The sequence below is a fragment of the Rattus rattus genome, chromosome 3, assembly GCF_011064425.1.
Source record: "Rattus rattus isolate New Zealand chromosome 3, Rrattus_CSIRO_v1, whole genome shotgun sequence".
NCBI lineage: Eukaryota > Metazoa > Chordata > Mammalia > Rodentia > Muridae > Rattus > Rattus rattus.
In genome coordinates this window covers 200475005-200501748 of record NC_046156.1, presented here as the reverse complement: position 1 = coordinate 200501748, position 26744 = coordinate 200475005, and the positions used below count along the sequence as shown (strand labels likewise).

Here is a 26744-nt window from a genome sequence, read left to right as displayed (position 1 = left end):
GCCCTACATGGCTACATCTCCTCAATGAGAAAGAATGGAGTGGTGGAAGGGGAACAACAGATCTGCTCGTGTTTCCATGGGCTTCAGAGTCAACTGGACAAAGCAGAATGGCGGGCGTGGTGTGTGTGTGTGTGTGTGTGTGTGTGTGTGTGTGTGTGTGTGATAAGAATAAAAAGAACACTGAGTCCTCGCCCTAGAGGATCCAATTTGATTGTGGGAAGTAGACAACTTTCTGAAAAAGCTTACAAAAAAGTGTAATTTCCACAGAAAGATGTGCACAATTCTTAAGCACGTGGCTAAGGGACTCTGTGAGGGACACCCTGAGAAAGCCATTGTGGCGTCAACCTCACTTGCAGACACCTCAGTATAGAAACTTTTGATTTTTTTCCCCTGAGACTTGATTTGTTTTTGTAGCCCTGGCTGTTCTGGATCTTGCTCTAGGCTAGACTGACCTCGAACACACAGAGATCCACCTGCCTCTTTCTCCCAAGTGTTGGGACAAGCGGCATGCATGTGCCACTAATGCCTGACTTGAATTTTAGTTTTTAAAAAGCAAACAAAACTTTTCAAAGGCAAGACCCCAACAGTAAATCTAGCAAGGGTGTCTAAAAAAAAAATCCCTACTCCACCCCGTTGGTTTTAATTGGCAGCCAGGACTTGATTGTGATAATTTGTTGTTAGTGCTACATTTACAATCATGAAAAGATTTCTAGGAAGTTGGGTCCTTTGATTTTACTATCCCATGACCAATTTACTATCCTGGTCATTGTTTCTATCCACATTGCAATTAAAGTCAACCCCAGACATCTCATTTTGTTAAATTCACACTGTGATTTACGACATTCCAGTTAGAGACGGATTATTTGTTTTTGACAGACGGATTAGTTATAGATGACTTAGTTTGCTCTGTTTGATATTAAAACAAAAAATGCTTATGTGTGCTTATTCCTGGATGCCAGCCACTGAAGGCTGGCAAAGGAAAAAGTGTGCAGGCCATGCACAGGCGCAAGAAGGGAAGGGTTAGAGAGAGTCAGAAGCCCTAGCACGAGAATAGAAGCCATCATTTGATTCGCTTGCAGATGCTTGCAGATGGTAATCTAAGGGGTTTAGCACACCCTGGAGATGAGATGCTGAGTGATATGTTGGGAAGGGAGGGGCCAGGAGGGGAATCGCAAGGAGCCAAGGGGCTCCAGAGAGGTTTGGCTTTAGCCAAGGAATGGAGGCATCATGAGAGGAAAAGGCTCGCTTAGAGAGGGCTTAGTAAGGTAGGGAGGGAAGGAAAGAGAGAATCAGGAGTGAGTGAGAGGCAGAGACAGAAAGACAGAGAAAGAGAGAGCTATCTCCCTCTTACCTATGCAAAAATTATGAATGGGGCTACAGTTTTGCCCACCCAGAGAGTACCTTGTTAAAAAGGATTTATTTTTATTATTTTTAACTGTGTGTGTGTTTGTTTGTGGTGGGGGTACATGTATGTGAGTACCACCAGGACCTGTAGAGGCCAGAGATGTTGGGTACCCCTGGAGCCAGAGTTACAAGCAATTGTGAACTGTCTGATGTGGGTGCTAGGAGTTGAACTCAGGTCCTCTGTAAGCAGTGCTTGTTAGCCAATGAGTCATCTTGCTGGCCATAAGTCCCTTGTTTTAGTTGCCACAAAGACTGCCTGGGGGTGGACCCATAGTAGCGCTGAGAACCACGGTGAACAAGGTTGGATACTGTGAAATGTCTGCATCTCCTTCTGTCTGTCCTCTGGTTCCCACAAAGTAACATCTCAAGTGTCCTTGTCATTCTGAGCTGAGAGGCAGAAGTGCCTGGACTCAATGCTGTTCTACAACCTGAGGTCCTGAGGTCACGGATGAAATGAGAAAATTTCTGCTTCCTTAGATGGTGGCAGAAGACAGTTCTTATGGAGGAACTGGACACACAAAAGGACCTCTGACCAGAATCAACTGTAACCTCAAGATGAAAAGCTCACCACTTGGGCTAACACACCACCCAAAACTTCAGTACTCAGCTCAGCAAAGGGAAGCTCTCTACACACCAAGACAACCCATGTCTCAATTTTGTGTTCTTGTTAAATGCCATTTTGACATTTACATAACTTTGTAGGTTCATCAAAGGGAAGAGTGAGGCCTGGAGAGATGGCTCAGCAGTTAAAAGCATTGACTGCTCTTCTTCTTGAGTTCAATTCCCAGCAACCACTTGGTGGCTCACAGCCATCTGTAATGGGATCTGACATTACAGATCTGGTGTATCTGAAGGCAGCAAGAGTGTACTCATATACAATAAAATAAATTCTTTAAAAAAATAAAGGGAAGAGTGAGACAGCACAAGTTTTGTACTCAATACAGGGAAACAAAAGATAGTGCCTCAGAATACCCACGTGCATGTCTGATGGGACCTTCACAAAATCATGCTTTATCAAGAGAGAAACTGTCCTCTTTGCAGAAGAAAATGAGAGTAGAAAATAAGGGAGTGGGTTTTTTAACACCGAGTTTGTTTTGGTTGATCATATTTTTAGAAAGAACCAAGAGCAGACTATGTGCTGTTTTGTTTTTGTTTGTTGGTTGGTTTTTCAATGCTGGAATTTGGATCCAGGGCCTGGCATCTACCAGACAAACACTCTGCCAGTGAGTTACAGCCTCTGCAGCTTTTACTTCATACAGCATTTCTACTTTTCAAATGTCAGCCTGCACACGCACAAGAACTCACACACACAATGCACATATGCACACACACATGCACACACACAATGCACATATGCACACGCACATGCACACACACACAATGCACATATGCATACACATACATGGACACACACACAAGGGAGAGGGGGAGGAGTGTTGGTTTTCCTTCCTTTTCCTTCTATAATGACTTGGGCCCCTGGGTTCTCCTGATTCCTGCACATCACTTTAGATGAGACATTGTGAAACTTGTGTTTTCTGTGACCGACAGTGCTCAGGACCTGGCCTCTTTACTGCTCCCAGAAGCAGAAACAGCCAAGTGCTGAGGAGAAACTGATGAGAGGCTCTGGGGAGTCTGGGTAGAGTTGCAGATCACAGTCTAGGAGCCAGGACTCTTGCTCCTGCTCCAGCTGAGCTGTCTGAAGACAGCAGGGGCTGACCCAGAACTGGACACCCTGTATATCTGAAAGGGTGACAGCTCAAGAGTGATGGGAAGTCCCCTGTCTATAAATGCTAGTGGTGGGTGGCATGGTCACTCTGGATACCTTGTGGAGGGTCTTTGTCCCCTTGAATGTTGTGGGAATCTGGCTTCAACCCCAGATCAATAGCTATAGCAAGTAAGTGACAGTGACAGCTTCAAACAGCAAAATGTTGACATTTTACTGTTGTCATAATACTGTGATTCCTGACAGCAAATACAGGCGGGCTTTGTCCTCAGCCCAGGACACAGATCTCCTCGTCCTCTGGGATTATCTGGGTGATAGGAATGTCTTTGTTTAGATGATGTAAGTTTTGGTTGGTTCCTGGTTAGAACTGGTCACCAGAACGACACACCATAATTATGCACACTGTTCTCTGGCTGAAGACTAGGTTAGTAACAGAGCATGCCCATGAACTGGAAGCTTCAGGAGTTTCCCTCTCCGTATGTCTTCATCCGAAGCTTACCTGTACCATCTGTGACATCCTTGAAAATAAACTGCGGAATTTAAGGTAGACATTTCCCCAGGATCTGTGAGCCAATCTAGAAACTGATTGAAACCGAGAGAGGGTGTGGGGAAGGTCAGACTTCTAGCTGGTCAGTCACGGGAGGCCTTGCAGCTAGCATCTGAAGCCGTGGGTCAGTTGTGCAGGACCGAAGCCTCAACCCATGGGACCAGACTCTGAATGTAGGCGCGCAGTGTCAGAGGTGGGCTAGACAGAAGGAGTCCTTACTAAAGGAAAGGCAGTGGTGGGGTGACCGAAAGCACCACGCAGGAATAGCATAGGAGTTCCCCTATGTCATCCATATGTCCAAAGAACCACGTGAGAGTCATACTTTATACAGACCTTCCCAACCCCTGAGTGTTAGGAGAGGCAGACACCTGGGGAGGACATTACTGTCTCTGTGCCAGAGCTCAGGACAGAGAGAAAACAGACAGAGAGCGAAGGCCCTTACCATAGTGGGGGATGATGGCCCAGGCCATGGCTGAAGCATAGATACCGCCAATCATCCAGAACATGCAGAGCCAACTGAGGTGCTCACCGCGCTTCTCCCGGGCCAGGACTTCAGCAAAGTAGGAGAACACAGTGGGAATGGCGCCTCCAATCCTGTCAAGAAGTGCAGAGGACACATGAGACTGGGCCTGGGACAGCTAAGGTGAGGCGAGGCAAATGCAGAGTAAATTCTAGCAATGCATATTCTCTCCCATCCCCGGCCTAGTGAGCGACATGGTTTTTCTATTGTTCTATATACAAATGTGTCCACGGTGAACACAGATGTATTGCCTTACCCAAACTTGAGGTTGCAATTAGGCTATGTGGACAGCAGGTGGCAGTGGTACCCCACTCATGTGGTTTGCAGCTTCACTTACAATTCAGATGGGGGTCTGTGCTCAGCGTTGGAGAGTCGACATATTTATTAAAAGGTACAACAATCTGGTGGCTTCTAACGCGTGCCTTAACAGACTCATTAAAACAAAGAGAAGCCCTGTGATGTGTCTCACCCATGTGACTGTGGGAACTTTGGGCACAGCTATAATAAACACCTGGGGGGGGGGGCTGTCCACCATCTTTGTCTCTGTTGCTACCCCACAGAAGTGGGTCTTCCAGACTGGTGGTGTGATGTGCCGGCAAACACAGAACTGACAGGTTCACCCTCTAGATTGGTTCTAGCCTTTCTCCAGGAGACAGGGTAGCTGAACCAATACAAGGTTAAGAGTCACTAATGATGCCAAACAGACGCAATCAAGTATATCCCAGTAGATTAGGTAGTTGTTTTTATGTAAGATCTTTTGTTTCATTCCTCTGACTTAAATTTTTTTAGTGTGTGTGTGTGTGTGTGTGTGTGTGTGTGTGTGTGTGTGTGTGTGTACAAGAATATGGGTCCCCGTTGCACGGAGACCAGGAGAGGGTGTCAGAGCTCCTCAGCTAGCAGGTGGTTGTGAACCGCTCACACAATGTAGGTGCTTTGAATTGAACTTGGATCCTCTAGATTAAGCATTCTTAATCACCGAGTGATCTCTCCAGCCTCCTAGAAGGAGCCCCTGGCTGACTTGAAAGTCTGTTGTGAGTAGTGGGTAGACCACTCAGGCAAAGGGCTCTCAAATGAGAGGCTACACATGTAGATTTTTGTCTATGCCAGTAGGTGAGTCATAGATTTCATCATAATTTCATAAGTCGTGACCCTAAATTTTCGATTAATTGCCTCAAAAAGACCTTACTTATCTTTACTTCCAATTACTATCTTCAATACATTGTTTTAGAAAAACCTAAAAACAATATAACCAGGGCGTAGAGCCAGCACCTAGAGATCTAGCCTCAAGGTACGTGCTCCTTCCTTTATGCTGCCATGAGGTAAATGGCTATTGACATTTTAAATGATGTGTTGTCAAAGAGTAAAACATGTCTGTCCATGCAACAACAACTTATTGTTGAGCCTTACATACAATAAAGGAGCATTAGTCACGCCTCCCGCAAATGCAATTTGAGGAAAGGTCATTTCATAGCAAATGGGCCTGAACAAATGAACCACAGAATGCATAATGCTCTTCGTAAACTGGGAGGCCAAAGCACGGCACTATGCTAAGCATCCGAGCCCGCTCACGATGATGCCGTGGTCATCCTCTGGTGGACACGGCAGAAGGCTCAGGTCAGTGTATTCAGTCGATGAGCCGTGAAATCAATTCAGTAATCTATATAGCATCTCAGAAAATTTGCTAGAAATGAAAATATTTAATTGAGACTCAAGCAATAAGGGAAGGCGTAAGTCCATTTTGTGAAGCCTTTGTTTCTAGAAACATTTTCGGTATGCATTATATATTTTGGTGCACATATATTATTATATGTGTTATAAGTGTATATTCATGCGTATCATAGTGGGCCACAGAATGTCTTTCTTTAACTTCCCCCTTTTCCTCTCTTTCCCTCTCTCCCTTCCTTCCTTCCTTGCTTTTCTAGTGTTAGGGATCAATCCCAGGGTCTTGTGTATGCTTTGCAGGCAACATGCCACGGAACAGTATTCTCCAGCCCCACAGTGCACTTCTTGGCAGTAAGTCCCTTGCTTAAAGCAGTTATTTCTTTTCTCAAGGCTGTGAATATTGTGGTTGAACACGTGGTCATTAACATCAGCACACACACAGGCAGCAACCAGGTTCCAGTTCAGCAACCAAATCCTCAAACAGGAGACATGCATGTGGTGGGCCAGACAGTGGGAACTGTCTGGTTCCAACCACAGAGGACTCATAACTCTCTGTCTGTCTTTTTGAGGAGCTCATACTAGGTTCAGTTTTAAGTTTCAACAATGTTTGAACAGCTTTTTATTTTTTTTTTAATTGAGGTTTTTTTTTTTTATTATTAACTTGAGTATTTCTTATATACATTTTGGTGTTATTCCTTTCCGGTTTCAGACAAACATCCCCTCCCCCTCCCTTCCTTATGGGTGTTCCCCTCCCAACCCTTCCCCCCATTGCTGCCCTCTCCCCAACAGTCTAGTTCACTAGGGGTTTTTAGCAGGACCCAGGATTCCCCCCTTCCACTGGTGCTCTTACTAGGATATTCATTGCAACTGAGGTCAGAGTCCAGGGTCAGTCCATGTATAAGTGGCTTAGTCCAACAATGGGGTCTAGAAGCTCTTCCAGTTCTTTCTCTGATTCCTTCAAAGGGGATCCTGTTCTCAGTTCAGTGGTTTGCTGCTGGCATTCGCCTCTTGATTTGCTGTATTCTGGCTGTTTGAACAGCTTTTTAAATGATCTCATTACAACACACGACATTGGTGGAAAAATAGAATATCTCTATTGCAAAATCATCTCATGCTATTGCCTTCTCTATTTGCTGTGTGGAATCTATTTTCTGTAACATACATATTTCCCTGTACTATCGCATCAGCCCAGTGTGTGTATGCATGTGCATGTGCATGTGTGTGTGCATTGGTGTGAATGAATATGAGTGTGCATTTGGAGGCTTGAAGACAGCTCCAGGTATTGGTCCTTGATTTCTACCTCATTTGAGACAGGCTCTTTAGTTTGCTTGGTTTTCTCTTGCATATGACGGGTTGGCTCTTTTGCAGGCTTCCAGAATTCTCTTGTTGCCACCTCCCACCTCCCTCCAAGCTCACACGATGCAGTCAGTTTTCACATGGCTTTGGGGGATTCCAACTCAGATCTTCATGGTTGCATGGCAAATGCCTTTACCCACTGGGCCATGTCTCTAACCATGGCATCAGTTTTCAGGGCATAAAAGAATCCCTAGCTTTGTCTGACTTTCCAAGTCTTAATTAATGTTTTATCAGGATATTGGACACTCTGAATGGAACCGATATAACTCATACTTCATGAAAGCAAAATTACATGCCAGGGTATGTTGGGAACCTTGGAACCAAGATAAATGTACTCTGACATGGCTAAACATTTAAGACTGCCTGTTAGTTTGCAACGAGCCAGAGTTAAAGAGAGAAAAAATGCTCTAAGTATTCAATAACTGAGCTGATTTTGTTTCATTGTCCCCCCCCCGGAAGGTAATTGTTTTGGCGTGGATGGTTCTCCATTTGTGCACCATGCTGCACAGAACTCTAATAAGGTTAAATGAATCTGAGGTAGTGTGGGATATTAGTAAATTCTTTGAAAATTTCTCTATTCTCCAAGATCTATAAAACAATCCAAATGCTCCCCCTTATTGTGACTTGTCATCTATTTTTAGGGAAAACAATACCATCTTCTGTAGCCTGCTTTATTCAGAGGAAACCCATCCTTACTGTGTTAAAGTCTCTGGTGTTTCACACTCTGCGCGAGGAGAAGGTGTACAGTGCCTGGTGTGAATCTCGAGCACCCATCACTGGCCCGGAGGGTACACATCACATATTTTCTCCTAAGACTTTCAGACGTTTCCAAGGTGAAATAGTAGAACAACACACTCTCCTGGATCTGCTGTTTTGATGACTTAAAGGTCCCAAAAAACAAGGGCACGTGCCACTTTCTAAATCAATATGACCTCAAAAACGCTGAGGAGATGCCAGTACTGAGTCATGGTGTGAGTCAGCATACCTCCCAGCATTCCCAAGTCACCCTGTACCTTAGCTACCCTGTGAGCTCACTGCTCAAATGTGATGGTCCTCAGCACAGGACACGTTCACTTGGGGGCTGATCAGAAAGCACTGGGCAATCCTGATGGATCCCCTAGGAGCTCTTCAAACACCTGGGTATCTTTCATAAAAATGTTGTGGCTGAAACAATCATCACCAATAAAAGTTTCTGGATAAGAGGAGAAGCAGGAGCTTTTGTGTCTCGTAAATGCAATTTAGTTCCGACAAAAAAAAAAATGGCTATGCTAAGATGAAGCTGCCCACAGCCCAGCCCCCACTGCTTGAAAATTCAAAAAGGTTCCCCACTGCTGCTTTATCTTAAGGTATTCAGTGATGGTCCAATCAGAATTTACCAGAAAGAAAGACAGACAGGCAGAAAGAAAGGTAGACAAACAAAGAGAAAGTTTTAAAAATATGGACTAAGAGAAGGTGGAAATGAAGCCTTTAGACACAGCTAGGGATTAGAAGTTTATAGTGGAAATTGTTGGTTTCTTTGGAGACTCGGTTGTGTCGTGTGCTGTTTTTCTGGATATTTTTGCTGAAGCGGTCATATAGGAGGGTGTTTTACTAAAAACAGACACATGGTGTTTTTTCTGGAGGCAGCCTGGAAAGGGGGCATGTGATGTTCTGTTAGAGCGGATGCTTGGGAGAACACATGTTTGGAAGGGATATGAATACAGCCCAATGGACAGTGGATGACACTGGATGGTATTGGTGCGCCTCGCCACTCTTTGCTGGTCATTGTTGGGCTTTGCTAAGGCTGTTTGGTGTTGGTTCACCTTTCCAGTCTTCGTTAGTTACCATCTGTTGTGATTTAATAGAGAGAAACACCAAAAAAAACTTCTGGTGGCGTTCGTTCTGGTGACTTCTTGCTGCTTCTGCAGATTCAGGCCGCTAGTGGCTTCTTGCCTCATCCTCAGATCTGGGCTGATTGGCAGAGCCTTGTGGTTTCTTCTGGATCTTCAGCTGTTGCTGATTTGTGTGAATGGTGTTTGTGAGAGGATCGAGCTGCTGCTGCTGGTTTGTGAGAATTGAACTGCTGATATATCCTGACCACGCAGATTGGATTTTCTCCAAAGAAGTATTTCTGAACAGGTCCACATCCTCCTTTGCTCTGTTAACCTTTCCTTTCCTCTACCTCTGGTGGGTGGTGGGCCAGAAGGGAGGTTAAAGTATTTAAGAACCCTTATTAAAGTAGGTTTTGAAAATTGATTTGGTCAGTTAGCGTATAAATCACTATTCTTGAGTTTCTAAAGATTTTAAAATGGAATTGCCACATACAATCCTACTATAGTACTTCTTGTTGTATACCAAAGGAGTCTAAGTCAGCATGCCGCCTGCATACCCATGTTCATTGTGACACTGTTCATAACAGCCAAGATGTAGAACAACTGTCTACCAACTATTAATATTTTGAGTTGGGTGGTCTTCCTTTCTAAGGGAGGTGTCCTGTTGGTGAGGGGATAAAGTGTTGTGCATATATACAGCAGAGCTGTATTGGGCCATAAAGAAGAATGAACTTAAGTAATTGGTGGATGTCATGGGATTTTCCCATTGTCAAAATAAATAAGACTCAGAAAGACAAACAAGTTTTCTCTCATACACGGACATAGATTAACGAAAGGGTGCCTATAGCCCAAAAGCAGAAGGAAGACATATCAGGGGAAGAGGGGGTTATAGGACATGGACAGAAAAGAGAGGGTGGAAGGCAAGTGTGAACAAAACACAATCATATACATATATGGAAATCCATATGCTAGTTAGAAAGGCAAAATACAAGGGGAGGACACATCCAACTATTGGTTGTTGTTGATGGTGCTTCCCACATTAGGATACAATTTCTGAGAACACATCAGAGATAAATATTTTGGTGGGAGTTCTCACAGTGCATGCATCAGTAGCTTTTAAAGGTTTTTTTTTTTTCGTTGTTGTTGTTTTTGTTTTTTGTTTCTTGTTTTTTTGTTTTGTTTTTGGTTGTCTCCTTTGACCATGGCTAGGGATAAATTTAGATATCTAGAACTATCCAGAGGCAATGTTAGTAGTCTAACTGACTCAGGAGGTGTTTCTGGCATCAAGGAGGTAGAGGCCAGGGAGGGTGCTAGATGTCTCTCAATGAATAGGACAGGTCCCCGGGAAGAAAGAATTACCCATCCCAGAGGGTCAACAGTCTCAAGGATAAGAAACAGCTACAGTGAATAGAGATTTAATGAGTGAATATAATTGGTTTTACATTTAAAAGAATCCATAAAGCAAGGATTAAATAATTATCTTTTTCACTATTTCATGGGTCAGACATCCATAAATTCCCTCAGCATGGAAACTGTATTGTTCATTTCATAATGCGGCTATTAAAACTACTCAGGATCCTTACTTCCAAGCCCGTCTGTGATGGGATGTTTACATAAGAAAGCAGCCAGTGTAACTTCCTCAGTACAGACATTAAGTCTATACTAGGAACTTCCCAAAATGTCAAATCTTAATTATCCTTGGTAATAGGAGACCCAGAAAGAAGAGTCACTGGAGTCCACATTACACAGGAAGAAAACAACCCACTTATAAATTTATATAAATCTGTGCGAATGAACTTGAATATCAATAATTGGAATTTTAGAGTTGAAGCAGTAAAGTTTTAAATACTTAATAAGTAATGCTAACTTCGGGTTTTTACAACAATATTTATGAAACGGTAAAAATAAGAAGCTACACATTGAAGCACACTCCTAGAACAAGTTAGGGCTTCCATCCAGTACACAGACCTCCTTAGGTGCATGTGTGAGTCAATACAGGTATTGAAATCTAAGACAAAGTGGGGTGGGACACTGTTCAAGACAAAGAACACACCAGCACTGCAGGCAAGACTCCCCCTCTTTTGGGAAACGTGAAGCAGGTATGTTAAATCAGGTTAGTGTAGCAGGTGTTGGAACATGTCAAGGATTATTGTCTGCACAGTCGTTCCAGAAGCAAGAAAGCTTGGCTGTCCTAACCCCCACAATGCTCCTGTCTGGATGGGGAGGGTACATTTGTCCTTGGGCTGTGTCATAGGGAGGTATGCAGGCTGCCTTGGCTTGATAAATCTTCCCCAAAGACCGACACATCCTAGGCTTTGTCCCAAGCTTACCCAACTTTGACAGGTGCCAGAACTTTTGTGAGGTGGAATCGAGTTGGAGGTGTCATGGCCAATGGGGATGTGCTCTGAAGGGGAGTATCTGACCCATCACCTTCCAGTCTTTAAAAAATATTTCTTCTGGTTTTGACATTACAGTATAATTAAATAATTCTCCCCTCCCTTACTTCTCTCCAAGTTCTCCCTTAAAACCCTCCTTGGCCTCTTTCAAATTCATAGCCTCTTTTTCATTGTTTTTAAATGCATATATGTTTATATGCATTTAGGTCTATATCTGTACGCCCTGCTCAGTCTGTATGCTGTCACTTGTGTGTATGTTTTTGGGGCGGACTATTTGGTATTGGAGAGCCAATTGGTGTGCTCTCCACTGGTAAAGACCCCCCACTCTCAGCTTTCCTTAGTTGCCTGTTGTTCTTTGTGTAGGGCTGATGCTTTATCACCATCCACATTGGGATGTCTGCCGGTGTTCTTGTTCAGATCATGCTTAGGCAGTCCTGTTGGTGAGACTTTCTGGCTGTCGCTTCCAACATCACCAGAGACAATCTCACCGCACACTCCCTGATCTTCTGGATCTGCCCCCTGTCCTCTAATGTTCCCCTTTCTGGTGTGGAAGCCTTAGATGTGTCAGTTCAGACTGGGCTTCACAACTCTGGATTTTGATCGGTTGTGGTTTTTTTGTAACGGTCTTCATATGTTACAAGGAAAACTTTCCTTGATGAGGGGAGGACTACACTTCTCCCTGGGCATAAAGACAAGTATTTAGTAGTTAGGGACTGTGCTGGTTTAATAGAGTGGTGGTTGTGGGTTCTCCTTCAAGATCTCTTTTTTTACTTCCTAGCTTGCATGAGGTGAGCAGTTCACGCTACCACAGGCTACCTTCTTTTTGATGTACTGTTTTGCCAAAGGCCCCAAAGTAACAGAATCAACCAGTCAATGATTAAATTCTGCAAAACAGTGAGGCCCTAGTGGCATACCACCTCCGACAAGGCCCGCCTCCTAATGCTTCCCAAACAGTTCTGCCAAGTAGGGACCAAGCTTTCAAATATCTAAGACTTATGGGGCCATTCTTATTCAATTTATTGCAGGATTCTACTAAGTAATTTTGTTCCACTTTTAATCCTTCAGTAAACATGTAAGAAAGAATAATTTTATTCAGGGGCTGAGGTGATGGTTCAGGGGTAAAGTGATCTCATGAAAACCTGAGTTTACATCCTCACGTAGTAAGCCAGGCTTGGAAACAAATGCCTATAATCCCAACATAGAGGGACAGAGACAGGAGAATTGTGGGCAATGAGCTGGTTGGACAGTTTAGCTGAAACTGTAAGCTCCAGGTTCAGTGAGAGACCCTGTCTCAAAAAAATGCAGAGAAGCCATAGAAGAAAACACCCAGACTTCAATCTCTGGCCTCCATAGGGCATCCAATATATATAACACACAAACACGTGCAAATAAAGAATACCTTAACTACTTTAATTGTAGCTTTTTCACAGCGTAATTTTCAATCTTTTATCCCCACCTTCCATTTTTGTTAGGAAATGAGAAACTATGTGGGAACGTAAGTAAGGAGGAGGTTGAAGAATTACTATAAAGCCACTAGTTCTGTGCAGATGATAAGCAAGATTCAAACCCATCAGGATAGGACCCTAGCAGTTTTTATTCAGATGGGTATTAGGGGCACACGCAAAGACAGTGGATGGTCTAGTCTATGCCAGGCATCACAATCACAAATAACACACAAGGAAAATAACCTTTTAATCCTTACTTAGAACCAACAGAAGTGTGTTTGTGGAGGAGGGAAGACATTTTGCTACCAGCCAAATTATGTAGCCATTTTGCTTTAAATTGCATTAATAAATTAAAAAAAAAACAACAGTCAAAGTAACAACTCAAAAGACATTGGTATCTATTTTTAATTTTTATTTTCTTGAGGAACCTCCACACTGATGTCCACAATGGCTGTACTGCTTTGCACTTCCATGAGAGGCAATTGTGCTGCTCTTGGGCTTGTACCCAAAGGGCACACTACACAGAGATACTTGTGCACCCATGTTTATGGCTGCTATGGCTTAAATGAAAGAGCAAAGACTGCACACTCTCTGGGCTAGGTTGATCCAGAGAATGAAGGTGCTGTGCTGATTAGAGGGCACGTGCTTGCTATAATAAATCAAGATAAAAATCAGGAGAGGCACACATACTGGGAAAGGACCTCCTCAGCCAGTGGAGAGCTTTAGTTCTCCAATCTCCAAAACCATAAAAAAAAATAACATTTTTTCATACAGAAAGTTATTTCCTCCATACTCTGTAAACTATAAAGACAGTGTTTTGTAGAAAACTTGGTCATTTGAAGACATTGATTTGTAAACATATAACTTGGGCAACTCTGTGCATTGCTAACAAAAGAGCAAGAGCACAGCGATGCAACTCTTCTAATTCCTTTACAGTCAGTCTGGTTCTCCTAAGCCCTTACATCTGTGGATACACATGCACCTGCAGAAGCAGCCTGGTACCAGAGGGAGGTATACTCAGTCACTTGTTGCAAACATCTACTCATCCTCACTTTGAATCTCTACTTATCCACGCACTGTCATCTGTCTATCTACCCTCCACCCTCTCAAGCTCTTCATCAGTTGAACTAACCATCAGTTGTTAGTGCTGTAGGCAAAAGCGTAAGTTCCCATCCTCAAGGGGCTCCAAGGGAGAATTCTAAAGGTGCATATGGCTAATGTATGACTGCATGACTTTCTGAGGGTGGAAGATATTTTGTTCTATCCCTTTCCCATTGGGATCACCACTATTTTAAACATATACGGTTTGCCAAAAAGGTCAACCTTTGCATCAGAAAGCCTTGTAAAAGGCACTGTCTCTTCCAAAAGAAACATAGAGTGAATAGAGCCACACATAATTATTTTATAAGAGAGATAGTAAAATGATGGGAAAATCAGGGAGGTTGATTTAATATATGTTCATTTACTGAGCACATTTGAAATATTATCATTTAATGTATACTAAGTGTAAAATTGTACATGAGCTGGTGCATTTTTTTACATGCACCAAGTCTTCAAATTTTAGTGTAATATATCTTTGCCCTTACAATAAATGCATTGCAGCTGGGCAAATCACGTTTAAGGCATCTGGTAGCTACCTGTGGCCAGTTGGTTACCATGTTGAACAGCAAATCTAAGAAAGCATTACTCCTCTGTGTACAGTTTGGTTCGAGATTAGTTTTCAATTAAATACATGTCAAGCACATGCTGGGAAAAGTCTTCCCATTCCAATTTGTTTAGCCATCATGTTTAGGGGTTGGTGTCATACACAGTCAAGAGTCATTTCTGGTAAAATCTCAGATACAGCAGGCCTGGTGGTTAGGAGCACCAGCTTTTGAGCCTGACACTGTGGGTTTAAAATCTGGCTAGATCACTCACTGTGTGCCCTTGGGTACTTATCACACTTCGATGTGTCTTACCCTCCTCATGTAAAATACATAGATAATCATACCTGATGACGGTATTTCCTCATGGGGACCAATGGGATTCAGCTGAGTCAGTTCTCATAAACTGCTGGGCCCAACTCCTCCCACAAAGCAAGCACAATTCAGGTATTTGAATCATAAAAAAAAGCTACAGAATTTTCACTTTCTCGGTATGATCAGCAAATTATTTCTTAGGAGAAAACACTATTGAGCAGGAGACTACATAGTTCTAAATCAGACTAAAAATCAGAAACCCCAGGGGCAGGGGACCATTTGGAAATAACAGTCTTTCTCTGCCTTGATTTTCTTTAGTTAAGGGAAAACATTTTTCAAGTGTCTAATTTTTAAAGCAGTTGTGAAAATAAAGCTCATGGAAGAATCATCCTTGGTGGCAAAGAACCCTTCACAGTAGGAGTGCTCTCGCTGGCACCCATCAGATAACACATACTGTGCACAGCTATGAAGTATTGGCGGCTTGTCTCCACCCACACTGCGGGACATGACTCGTCTTTTTTCCCTCCAATACACAGGAACAAGCACACTTCACTCTCATCTCTGTCGCTATTCTATCTTCCTCCTGATCATCATGCTCAACAGCGCCAAGTCCTCAGTGAGCAGCTCCCAATTCTGACACTGCCTGGCGTCCAACACATTAGCATCCCCTTAATTAACGGTGACTGGAAACAAATAATTTAATTCTGGGGCAAATGAAAATGAATCAGCGGTGCCAACTCCATTTCCCAGCCTTCTAATTGTCTGTAACAGAGGAAAAGAAGGGCATGTGCTGCCTTGGTGTGAGATTCATTTATGAAAATAAAAGATGGACAGACAATGAGTGAGGTCTCATTCTTACCCCAACAGACACTGAGGTGCCCAGCAGGAAAATCTTTCTTCTGACAGAATAAACATTTAAAAACCACAAAGACTGTGCCAGCTGGATATCTTTATTTTCCAAGAAGACACCACTCAAGACTCGGCTTGGTGAAAAGAAAAAGAGCAGACATCTGAGCATGATAGTGCATACCTATAACGCCAGCTCTCGAGAGGCTGAGGCAGGAGGATCATGTGCTTGAGGTCATTCATTCTGAGTCTCATAGTGTGATCCTCTCTAAGGGGTTCATGTTTGTCTGTTTAGAGACAGTGAAATCGTAAGCCCGGGCACATCTCCTGTGAATGGCCTTTTACATTCGCAAGCCGAATTCTAGAGGAAGACATACAGGTCTTGGATTTGGGATGCCCAGGTGACTTCATTATGATGTGGCAAGTGAATGGGACTGAGTGTAATCGTTCCTGGTTCTAAATCTGCAGCATTCAGGGTTTGGGCTTGGTGACCCAAGGTTCATATGTTTTAAAGCTTTCAATAAATGGACCTGGCGGGCAGATTCTCTACTAAATGATGCTTCACCTCTGCCAGGTACCTCTCTTCCAATGGAACGTTCTAGAACCTTAAGGATCGAGCAAGTACAGGATGGAACCGGGCCTTCCCAGTCCACCGTGAGCTAGATCTGGACTAAAAATATCGCTGGTAGATGATGCTGTCACTTTGTTCTACTAAAATCCAGTCAATCCAGTAAACTCTGGGACACTGATTGTCCTCTATACATTTATTCTTTCTTGAAGCATAGTCATCCCCTTTGGGGAAGATTGTGAGCAATATTCACAATAGATCTTCACTGACATAGTAGCATCTTTCCTCAGAGGGACCTGGCTTCTCCCTTTCGCAAAGAATTTTGGGTATATAAGGTGGCGCCAGCCTGCTACTTGACTGAGGAGCCAAGACCATTTTCAAAGATGTGAGTGAAAGTTTTGTTCATTTGGTATAGAACTTGTCTGCTCATAAAGGTAAAATAAGAGTTTAATAGCTCTCTATCTCACTTCTAGATCTATTTACAGAGCCAGGTCATTGGTCTTTGTACATCATTGCCTCTCCTATGTCCCTGCACATGACCAGTAGTGCAACTTTAGTTAACTCTGTCCAAACCCGGAATTTACAGACAGACTTATTCTACCTCCCAAAGTAGCCTTTTCCCCTAGTCAAACCCCTGTAGGCCGCCTAGACCAATAAAACCAGTTATTTGAGACAACCTGATCCTGGATTTCAGAGCAGTCTCTAAATAATGTGAAGTATTATAGTAATACTACAGTTCTTTCTTACTTAAATCTTCAGAAGAAATATGAGCATTCGAACATTTTTTTTTTTGCTGTACAAATAGAATTCTAACTTAAGCAAAACCAGTCCCATATCAGCCATTCCTAACACCTCCCTGCCACGGGAGCATAGGCGCTTCTGTACCTTCCTGGATTTAAACGTAGAAAACTACATTTCTAAGAATCAACATTCTAGCTTCTTAGGCTGACACAAAACCAGAAGAAATACGTTAACAGTTTCCTTCTTGGTGCCGAGGTCTTACAGAGTGAAACCGTGTACAATCACGAGCAAACACATTACTTTAAAATATGAAGGAGAAAAACCTTACCCGAATCCTGAAAGCAAACGACAGAGGAGAAAGAAGCCGTAACCTTGGACAAATGAAGAAAGGAAGGCAAAGAATCCGTTGACGGACATGCAAATCAGAAGAGACTGCTTCCTTCCCACTTTGTCTGCCAGTCCTCCCCAGAAGAACGCCCCCACCATCATCCCGAGGTACACTATGCTGCCTGCAACACACAGAAAACAAAGGAGCAGATCAGAGATTGGGGACACACAGCACATAACAACAAGGCACAGAACACACTCCAGCATTGTAAACAGGAGAACACAGCTAAAAGCACATCCTTAGGGATGCAGTACGTGGGTCTCAAGTTCGAAGTCAACTTCGGCCATGCCGACCCCTCAGAGGTAGTGATGGGAGTTATTTCCTTTCCCACCATGTATAGAAGACAAGTTGGTCACACTTCACCCCAACCTTTTGTGAATGGGGAGGCGTGAAACCTCTCACAGCAATCCTGGAGTTTGACTGTTTCTACTCCCCTCCCTCAGTGTGTCACCATGACAAACAAGATGAGAAATGAAGTCATGCCCACCCCCACAAAGGTCAAATGGACCACCAAACTACTTCAGATCTCTGCTTACACCAGATGACCTGTGCTAAACCAGACCTTAACCCTTCTAAATGATTCTGTAGCTTCTCCCTTTTTAGTCCCCCTTGAAGGTCCTGGGGTTGAGGAAAGTGGACTTAGCAATCACATGGCTCAAACATAAAGAGTTTCTAGCTCTTATCATCCTAAAAGGCTCTTAGAGCTCAGGGTTCAAGGAGAAGAGACTGTCTCCATGTGTCGAGAAGTGTTAACATTGAGTTTGGTTCCCCAAGGAAAACAAATGGAAAGTTAGGAATAAGATGTCCTTCTTGTTGTCACTGGGAGCAGACACTCAAATTTTCTGATTCGCTCTCCTCTAAGACCAACCTCTGTGAGGGTGAAGCAATGTTAGATGTTGCAAATGTCAGTTCAGAAGCCTCTCTGAAATGGAAAAACGCCTAAGAGAAAAGACACAACCAGTGAAGGTTTCTTAGGTCTAGGTGGGGCGCTACAGAGGCTGTTCCTCCAGTTTTCGTCCATTTTCTTTCATCTATCTATCTATCTATCTATCTATCTATCTATCTATCTATCTATCTATCTATCTATCTATCCATCCACCCACCCACCCACCCATCTATCTACCTACCTTCCTACCTACCTACCTACCTACCTATCTAACCTATCTATCTCTATCTATCTATCTATCTATCTATCTATCTATCTATCTATCTATCTATCTATCTACCTACCTACCTACCTACCTACCTACCTACCTATCTATCTATCCTATCTATCTATCTATCTATCTATCTATCTATCTATCTATCTATCTATCTATCTACCTACAATCTACCTATCATCTATCTGTCTGTCAGTCTGTCAGTCTGTCAGTCTGCCTGTCTCTTTCTGTCTGAACAAGATCTTATTGCACTTCCCTGGCTGGCCTAGAACTCACTACATAGAGCATGCTTGCCATGGCCCTCCTGCCTTATATTAGGACTACGATTGCTAAGACCATAGGCATGAATCATTTGTCCAAGTACTATTTTTAAATATGCAAGCCAGATAGTCTGACATTGAAGAAGGGGGAAAAGGCTAATTTATTGGTGAGATTAGCTTAAGAAATTTCCTGTTTAAATGTCCACATCCTCCTAGTTATTACTGACCACGTAATTGATGAGTCAATATGAGGCTCAGAAGGAGAACACTCGGCAAGGCCTTCTGACCATCACATCAAGACTGAGGATGTGCTCGCACAGCCACAGAGAATGGTACATGTCAGAACAGCTATGAAATCTGACTCTTTTCTCACCAAAGTCACTTTCCTTTTTTTCTCAGTTCTTTATTTTTTACTGGATATTTTATTTATTTACATTTCAAATGTTATCCCCTTTCCCGGTTTCTCCTCTAGCAATCCCCTATCCCATGTCCCATTCCCCCTCTCCCTGCTTCTATGAGAATGTTCCGCTACCCACTGACCCACCCACCACCCACTCCTGCTTCCCCATCCTGGCATTCCCCTACACTGGAGCATTGGGTCTTCCCAGGACTAAGGGCCTCTCCTTCCACTGATGTCCAACAAGGCCATCCTCTGCCACATATGTGGTTGAAGCCATGAGTGCCTCTATGTGTACTTTTTGGTGAGTGGTTCTCCACTTTGGTTGTCTTCCTTCTTGAGCTCCATGTTGTCTGCTAATTGTATCTTGGGTAGTCCAAGCTTTTGGGCTAATATCCACTTACCAGTGAGTTCATACCATGCGTGTTCTTTTGTGATTGGGTTACTTCACTCAGGATGATATTTTCTGATCCCATCTATTTGACTATGAATTTCATGAAGTCATTGTTTTTGATAGATGAGTAGCTATCATCCATTGTGTGGATGTACCACATTTTCTGAATCCATTCCTCTGTTGAAGGGCATCTGGGTTCTTTCCAGTTTCTGGCTATTGTAAATAAGGCTGCTATGAACATAGTGGAGCATGTGTCCTTGTTGTATGTTGGAGCATCTTTTAGGTATATGCCCATGAGTGGTATAGCTGGGTCCTTAGGTAGTGGAATGTCCAATTGTCTGAGGAACCTCCAGACTGATTTCCAGAGTGGTTGTACCAGTTTGCAATCCCACCAACAATGGAGGAGTGTTCCTCTTTCTCCACATCCTCACCAGCATCTGTTGTCACCTGACTTTTTGATCTCAGCCATACTGAGTGGTATGAGGTGGAATCTCAGGGTTGTTTTGATTTGCATTTCTCTGATGACTAAGGATATTGAACACTTCTTTAGACTCTTGTCAGTCATTTGATATTTCTCAGATGAGAATTCATTGTTTAGCTCTGTACCCCACTTTTAATAGGGTTATTTAGTTCTCTGGAGTCTAACTTGAGTTCTTTGTATATATTGGATATTAGCCTTCTATCACGTGTAGGATTGGTAAAGATCTATGCCCAATCTGTTGGCTGCTGTTTTGTCCAATTGACAGCATCCTTTGTCTTACAGAAGCTTTGCAATTTTATGAGATTCCATTTGTATACTGTTGCTCTTAGAGCATAAGCCATTGGTATTCTGTTCAGGAAAATTTCCCCAGTACCCATGTGTTCCAGACTCTTCCCCACATTCTCTTCTATTAGTTTAAGTGTATGTGGTTTCATGTGGAGGTCCTTGATCCACTTGGACTTAAGCTTTGTACAAGGAGATGAGAATGGATTGATTTCTTCTACATGCTGACCTCCATTTGAACCAGCACCATTTATTGAAAATGCTGTCTTTTTCCCACTGGATGATTTGAGCTCATTTGTCAAAGATCAAGTGACCATAGCTCTTTGGGTTCATTTTTGGATCTTCAGTTCTATTCTATTGATCTACCTGCCGGTCTTTGTGCCAGTACCATACAGTTTTTAATCACGATTGCTCTGTAATACTGCCTGAGGTCAGTGATTGTGATTCCCCCAGAATTCCTTTTATTGTTGAGGATAGTTTTCGATATCCTCGTTTTTTTGTTATTCCAAATGAATTTGAAAATTGCTCTTTCTAATTCTATGAAGAATTGAGTTAGAATTTTGCTGGGGATTGCATTGAATCTATAGTTTGCTTTTGGCAAAATGGCCATTTTTACTATATTAATCCTGTCAATCCATGAGCATGAGAGATCTTTCCATCTTCTGAGATCTTCTTCAATTTCTTTCTTTTGAGACTTGAAGTTTTTGTCATACAGATCTTTCAAATGCTTGGTTAAAGTCACCCCAAGGTATTTTATATTATTTGTGACTATTGTGAATGGTGTCATTTCCCTAATATCTTTCTCAGCCCATTTATCCTTTGAGTAGAGGAAGGCTACTGATTTTTTTTTTACTTAATTTTGTATTCAGCAACTTTGCTAAAGTTGTTTATCAGGTTTAGGAGTTTTTGGGTGGAATTTTTGGTGTCACTTAAGTATACTATCACATCATCTGCAAATAGTGCTATTTTGACGTCTTCCTTCCTAATTTATATCCTGTTGACTTCCTTTTTGGTCTAATTGCTCTGGCTAGGATTTTGAGTACTATATTGTATAGGTAGGGAGAGAATGAGCAGCCTTGTCTAGTCCCTGATTTTAGTGGGATTGCTTCAAGTTTCTCTCCATTTAGTTTGATGTAGGCTACTGGTTTGCTGTATCTTGCTTTTACTATGTTTAGGTATGGGTCTTGAATTCCCGATCTTTCCAAGTTTTTTATTGTGAAGGCATGTTGAATTTTGTCAAATGCTTTCTCAGTATCTAGTGAGATGATCATGTGGTCTTTTTTCTTTGAGTTTGTCTATATAGCAAATTACGTTGATGGTTTTCTGTATATTGAACCATCCCTGCATCCCTGGGTTCAAGCCTACTTGATCATGACGGATGATCATTTTGATGTGTTCTTGGATTCAGTTTGTGAGGATTTTATTGAGTATTTTTGCATCAATATTCATAAGGGAAATTGGTCTGAAGTTTTCTTTCTTTGTTGGGTCTTTGTGTGGTTTAGGTATCAGTGTAACTGTGGCTTCATGGATAGTGTTCCTCCTGTTTCTATTTTGTGGAATAGTTTGAAGAGTATTGATATTAGGTCTTCTTTGATGGTCTGATAGAATTCTTCACTAAACCCATCTGGTTCTGAGTTTTATTTTTGGTTTGCAGACTTTTAATAACTGTTTCTATTTATTTATGGGTTATGGGACTGTTTAGATGATGGTTTATCTGATCATGATTTAACTTTGGTATCTGGTGCCTGTCGAGAAAATTGTCCATTTCATCTAGATTTTCTAGTTTTGTTGAGTATAGGCTTTTGTAGTAGGACCTGATGATTTTTTTTTCATTTTCATGGTTTCTGTTATAGCTCCCTTTTCATTTCTGATTTTGTTAATTTGGATACTGTCTCTAAGGTCTCTGGTTAGTCTGGCTAAGGGCTTATCTATCTTGTTTTTCTCAAAGGTCTAGTCTCTGGTGTTGTTTCTTTGTATAGTTGTTTTGTTTCTACTCGGTTGATTTCAGCCCTGAGTTTGTGTATTTCCTGACATCTACTCCTCTTGGGCATATTCACTTCTTATTGTTCTAGAGCATTCACATGTGCTGTCAAACTTCGAGTGTATGCTTTCTCCAGCTTCTTTTTGGAGACACTCAGAGGTCTGGATTTTCCTGTTAGTACTGCTTAATTGTATCTTATAAGTTTGGGTGTATTGTGCCTCCATTTTCATTAATTTCTAAAAAGTCTTTATTTCTTCCTTGACCAAGTTATCATTGACTAGAGCATTGTTCAGCTGCCATGTGTATGTGGGCTTTCTGTCATTTTTGTTGTTATTGAAGACCAGCCTTGGTCTGTGGTGATCTGCTAGGATGCATGAGACTATTTCAATCTTCTTGATCTGTTGAGACCTATTTTCTTTATGGTCAGTTTTGGAGCAGGTACCATGAGGTGCTGAGAAGAAGGTATATTCTTTTGTTTTAGAATGAAATGTTCTATTGATATCTGTTAAGTCCATTTGGTTCATAACTTCTGTTAGTTTCATTGTATCTCTGTTTAGTTTCTCTTTTTTTTTTCCGGAGCTGGGGACTGAACCCAGGGCCTTGCGCTTGCTGGGCAAGTGCTCTACCACTGAGCTATATCCCCAACCCTCTTAGTTTCTCTTTCCATGATCTGTCCATTGATGAAGTGTTGAAGTATCCCACTATTATTGTGTGAGGTAAAATGTGTGCTTTGAGCTTTATTAAAGTTTCTTTTATGAATGTAGGTGTCCTTGCATTTGGAGCATAGATGTTCAGAATTGAGAATCATCTTGGTAGATTTTTCCTTTGATGAGTATAAAGTGTCCTTCCTTATCTTTTTTTGATAACTTTTGGTTAAAAATAGATTTCATTAGGTATTAGAATGGCTACTCCAACTTGTTTCTTGGGCCATTTGTGATTGTTGCTTCCTATTATTTCTGTTGTTAGAGGTAGAATTATGTTTGTGTCAGTCTCTTCTTCCTTTTGGGTTCGTTGAAGGAAGATTACTTTCTTGCTTTCTCTAGGGTGTAGCTTCCCTCCTTGTGTTGGTGTTTTCCACTTTCAAATCAGACTGGGATACTTCAGAGAGGTGGATGGGGCCTTTACTCATTGCTGACATCATTTTCTCCTTATCACAGGACTGGAAACACACTTCCCCCTTCTCAATAGACATTACTCATATCATGACATCTAAAGTGATGTTATTTCTCTGCTGGTGAAATGAGCCAGTTCAATCCAAATTGTGTGATGTGTGTGTGTGTGTGTGTGTGTGTGTGTGTGTGTGTGTGTGTGTTACAATTCCTTTGGAATGCCCCTTGGTCTGGGTTAAAACCGGGTGTTACAGGATAATGCCCAGTGCCATTAAAGAACTTTTACAATTCCCAGGATGCTCTGGTTACCATTTTGAATATTACCACTGTTATCTCTGCCAAGCTCCTCTCAGAAATACATATTATGGTCAAATCAAAAAGCAGGTGATATGAACGAGGATCTCTACTTTGAGTTTGATTTACCTCAACCTTGTTCCATGTAAGGAAGTAAATTTGGGTGTCAAAGGCAAATGGAGTTAACCTAGGCCATCCCCACCCCGTAGGCTCTAACCACCCATGACTTGCCACTTCCTCCATCCCCTCCCTGCTTTCCTCCCATCATGAAGATGCCTGGGTATTCAGCCACTTGGGAGAACAGAGTTTCTGGTCTGAGTAGCTTATCAAAAAGTAAGCTAGAGGGTAACATCCAGGGTAGACCTTCTGTGGCCTCTTGGGGATAAATGGCCAACACTGGTGAATTAGGTAGCTATCTGGGGGTGCTGCGTCCCCCATGTACTCATTAGGCTGTCATTTTTCACTCCAACTCTGGGAAGATTAAGAATGGGACTTGTGCAGGAGGTAGGGTGGGCTTGGAGGGATAGCACACATCTTTAATCCCAGCACTTGGGAGGCAGAGACAGGTGGATCTCTAAGTTTGAGGTCAGCCTGGTCTACAGAGTGAGTACCAGAACAGCCAGGGCTGTTATACAGTAAAACCCTGTCTGGAAAACCCAAGGAAAAAAAATTCAGAGAGGAACATGTGAGAGAGAAGATCAGGATGATCCTGAGGTTCTTCACAGTTGCTGGGTTTATCATAAAAGAGTGTAACATCAAGCTATATCTTCCTCCCATTTTTGCTCTAGTTAAAAAATGCTTAAGTATCTTTTGTGGGTTATATTTACTTAGTACTGGTAATTAGTCTATCCCTCTGAACAAGCTACAGAAAGGATTACACCTACCAAACCGCTTATTTGAGAGAAGCACGTGGAAATTAGAATTCTCATTTGTTGATCATGTAAACATTTTGAGTGTTTTCGAAGGACACAGACTGCACTTTCTACATGTGTCTCCCTTGCTGCTCTGTGTTCATGGTGTTCTAGGAGGAGTCCTTGAGAACGGAAGGGGCTGGACGTTCTTGATGAGCACCTGCCTTCTCTGCTTTCTGTGATTAAAGGACCTTCAGCCAGAGCCCCTCATTTGAGAAGCGAGAAGACCGGAAGTTGTGAGGAGGCAGACTTTGAAATTGCATCTTTTGGACCTTTGCTCTTCAAACTGTGTCTGACCCTTGGGCCAAGGACTTTGATAGAAACACAGGCTCTTGGGCTTTCTTAGGCTGATTGGTTGACTCTTCACTTGATCCTGATTCCTAAGTGACCTGTATGCTCATGTGAACCTAAAAGTCCTTTTAGGTTGGCATGCTATCCACAGACACACCCTCAGAAATAAATTTCTTACTTAGGGTTTAATATGTGTTTGAGGGGAGAAGACACAGGCTACAGGCTGTTCTGAGAGAACAGGTCTTTTGGGTACAGACTCCATCCTAGAGAACCTTATCTAAAGTTCAACTCAAGCTAACTAACAGGCCGGTACCTAGTACTAGTTTCCAGGTTACCCCACAACAAAACCTGCATCTAGCACCAGTTTCCAGGTTATTTCCAAACAAACTTGCACCTCCAGGTTACAAGTCCACCCTGGAACGTCACTTTCTAACAACCACTAGTCAGGAGGGAAACAGAAGTTAAGTTTTTGGTTTGGTTCCCATACCAGCCAATTACGTTAAGGACCATAATGGCCCTTCAATCAAATGTGCACCAGGCTAGATACCTGCTTCTTGCCTCTATAAATGCTTGCCTGAACCTGGGCTTGGGGCTGCACCCTCCTGTTCTACTGCATTAGAGACCTTGGTGTGGTCCAAGCTTGAGCTTGAATAAAGAGACCCTAATGCAAATACCTCAGAATCGGCTCCTGGGGAGTCTTTTGGAATTCACGAACCCTTCCTGGCACAACATTTCTACCTCCGAAGACACAGGGCAGTCAGAGCTCCCTGGAGGAGCTGAAGCTCTCAAAAGGGTAAACAGGAGTAGTAGCCATAGAAAGGCTTTGCTCTGGGCATGGGGTCCTATGCCTTTAATCCCAGCACTCTCTGAGTTTGAGGTCAGCCTGGGCTATAGACCAAGTATCAGGATGGCCAGGGCTGAAGAGAGAAATCCTGTTGTGAACCTCCCCCTCTTAAAAAAGAAAGGGTGGCTGCCCTGGGACCCATCTTCTTCAGGACCACAAGTGAGCCTTAAGTCCAATTTGGGAGAGCAATGGGAAGACTCCCTGGACTGTGACTTTTGTGCTTTTTCATAAATTTATTTAATCCAGTGAGGGTGCAGAAAGTTGAACCTGGCCTAGGACAAAAGCCCATGTTCCCTTTCTTACAATTCTGGTGAAGGCCATTTTTGGCCAGACAGGGTCTTAGTCTTCAGAGGCGAACCCTAAGCCATGAGTGTGACTTCCTCATCAGGGCATTTACTAATATGGAGGCTGTTTCAATTTGACATAATCTTATCCTCCTTTCCCCTGATAAATAAATATCACATTTCCATTTCTGTCTCTGCTAGGCTACTTCTGATTCCTTCTGACAGTCCCTGAAGGGGGTCACATCCTTTCTCCTAACGTCAATTTAAACCACGTTTAAACAAAACTGAACACTTTAGGGAACGAGCTACAGTTTTATTTTTCTCATAGTAACCATCAGTTGGCTTTTAAAAATGGTTTTAAACATTTGGTTATCTACAACTAATAGGTGACTTTAGGACTTACTGCACCATTTAGAAAGTGATTTTCCAGTGAAAAGTTTTCTATGGTGACATGCTGAATTCACCAGGAAAAAAAAAACTCCACGAGACAATAATGATCTTACCTGTTTTGTGGTGGGTTTTCTTACATTAAAATTTCTAAGCTCATGTAAAATGAGTAATTTTGGATAAAAATAACATCTCTGTAAATGTTTGAAAAGGTTAATATAACATAGTCTGCTATATTCGTAGAAGAAAGAAAATGCCGCTATTGCCAGAATTGTGTTCATTATTTCTATGTATTACTTTTCCA

The 26744-nt window shown here is 42.4% G+C and overlaps 1 protein-coding gene across 1 annotated transcript in view; it reads right to left on the bottom strand.

The window, feature by feature from the left end:
* Sv2c (synaptic vesicle glycoprotein 2C) overlaps positions 1–26744 on the bottom strand; it is a 129624-nt gene that overhangs the window by 71086 nt on the left and 31794 nt on the right. Inside the window, exons 2-3 of the mRNA XM_032899010.1 lie at positions 17306–17486; positions 4117–4268 (exon numbers count right to left, since the gene is read on the bottom strand). Coding sequence (XP_032754901.1) covers positions 4117–4268; positions 17306–17486 — 333 coding nt within the window. The remainder of the gene's footprint in view (positions 1–4116; positions 4269–17305; positions 17487–26744) is intronic.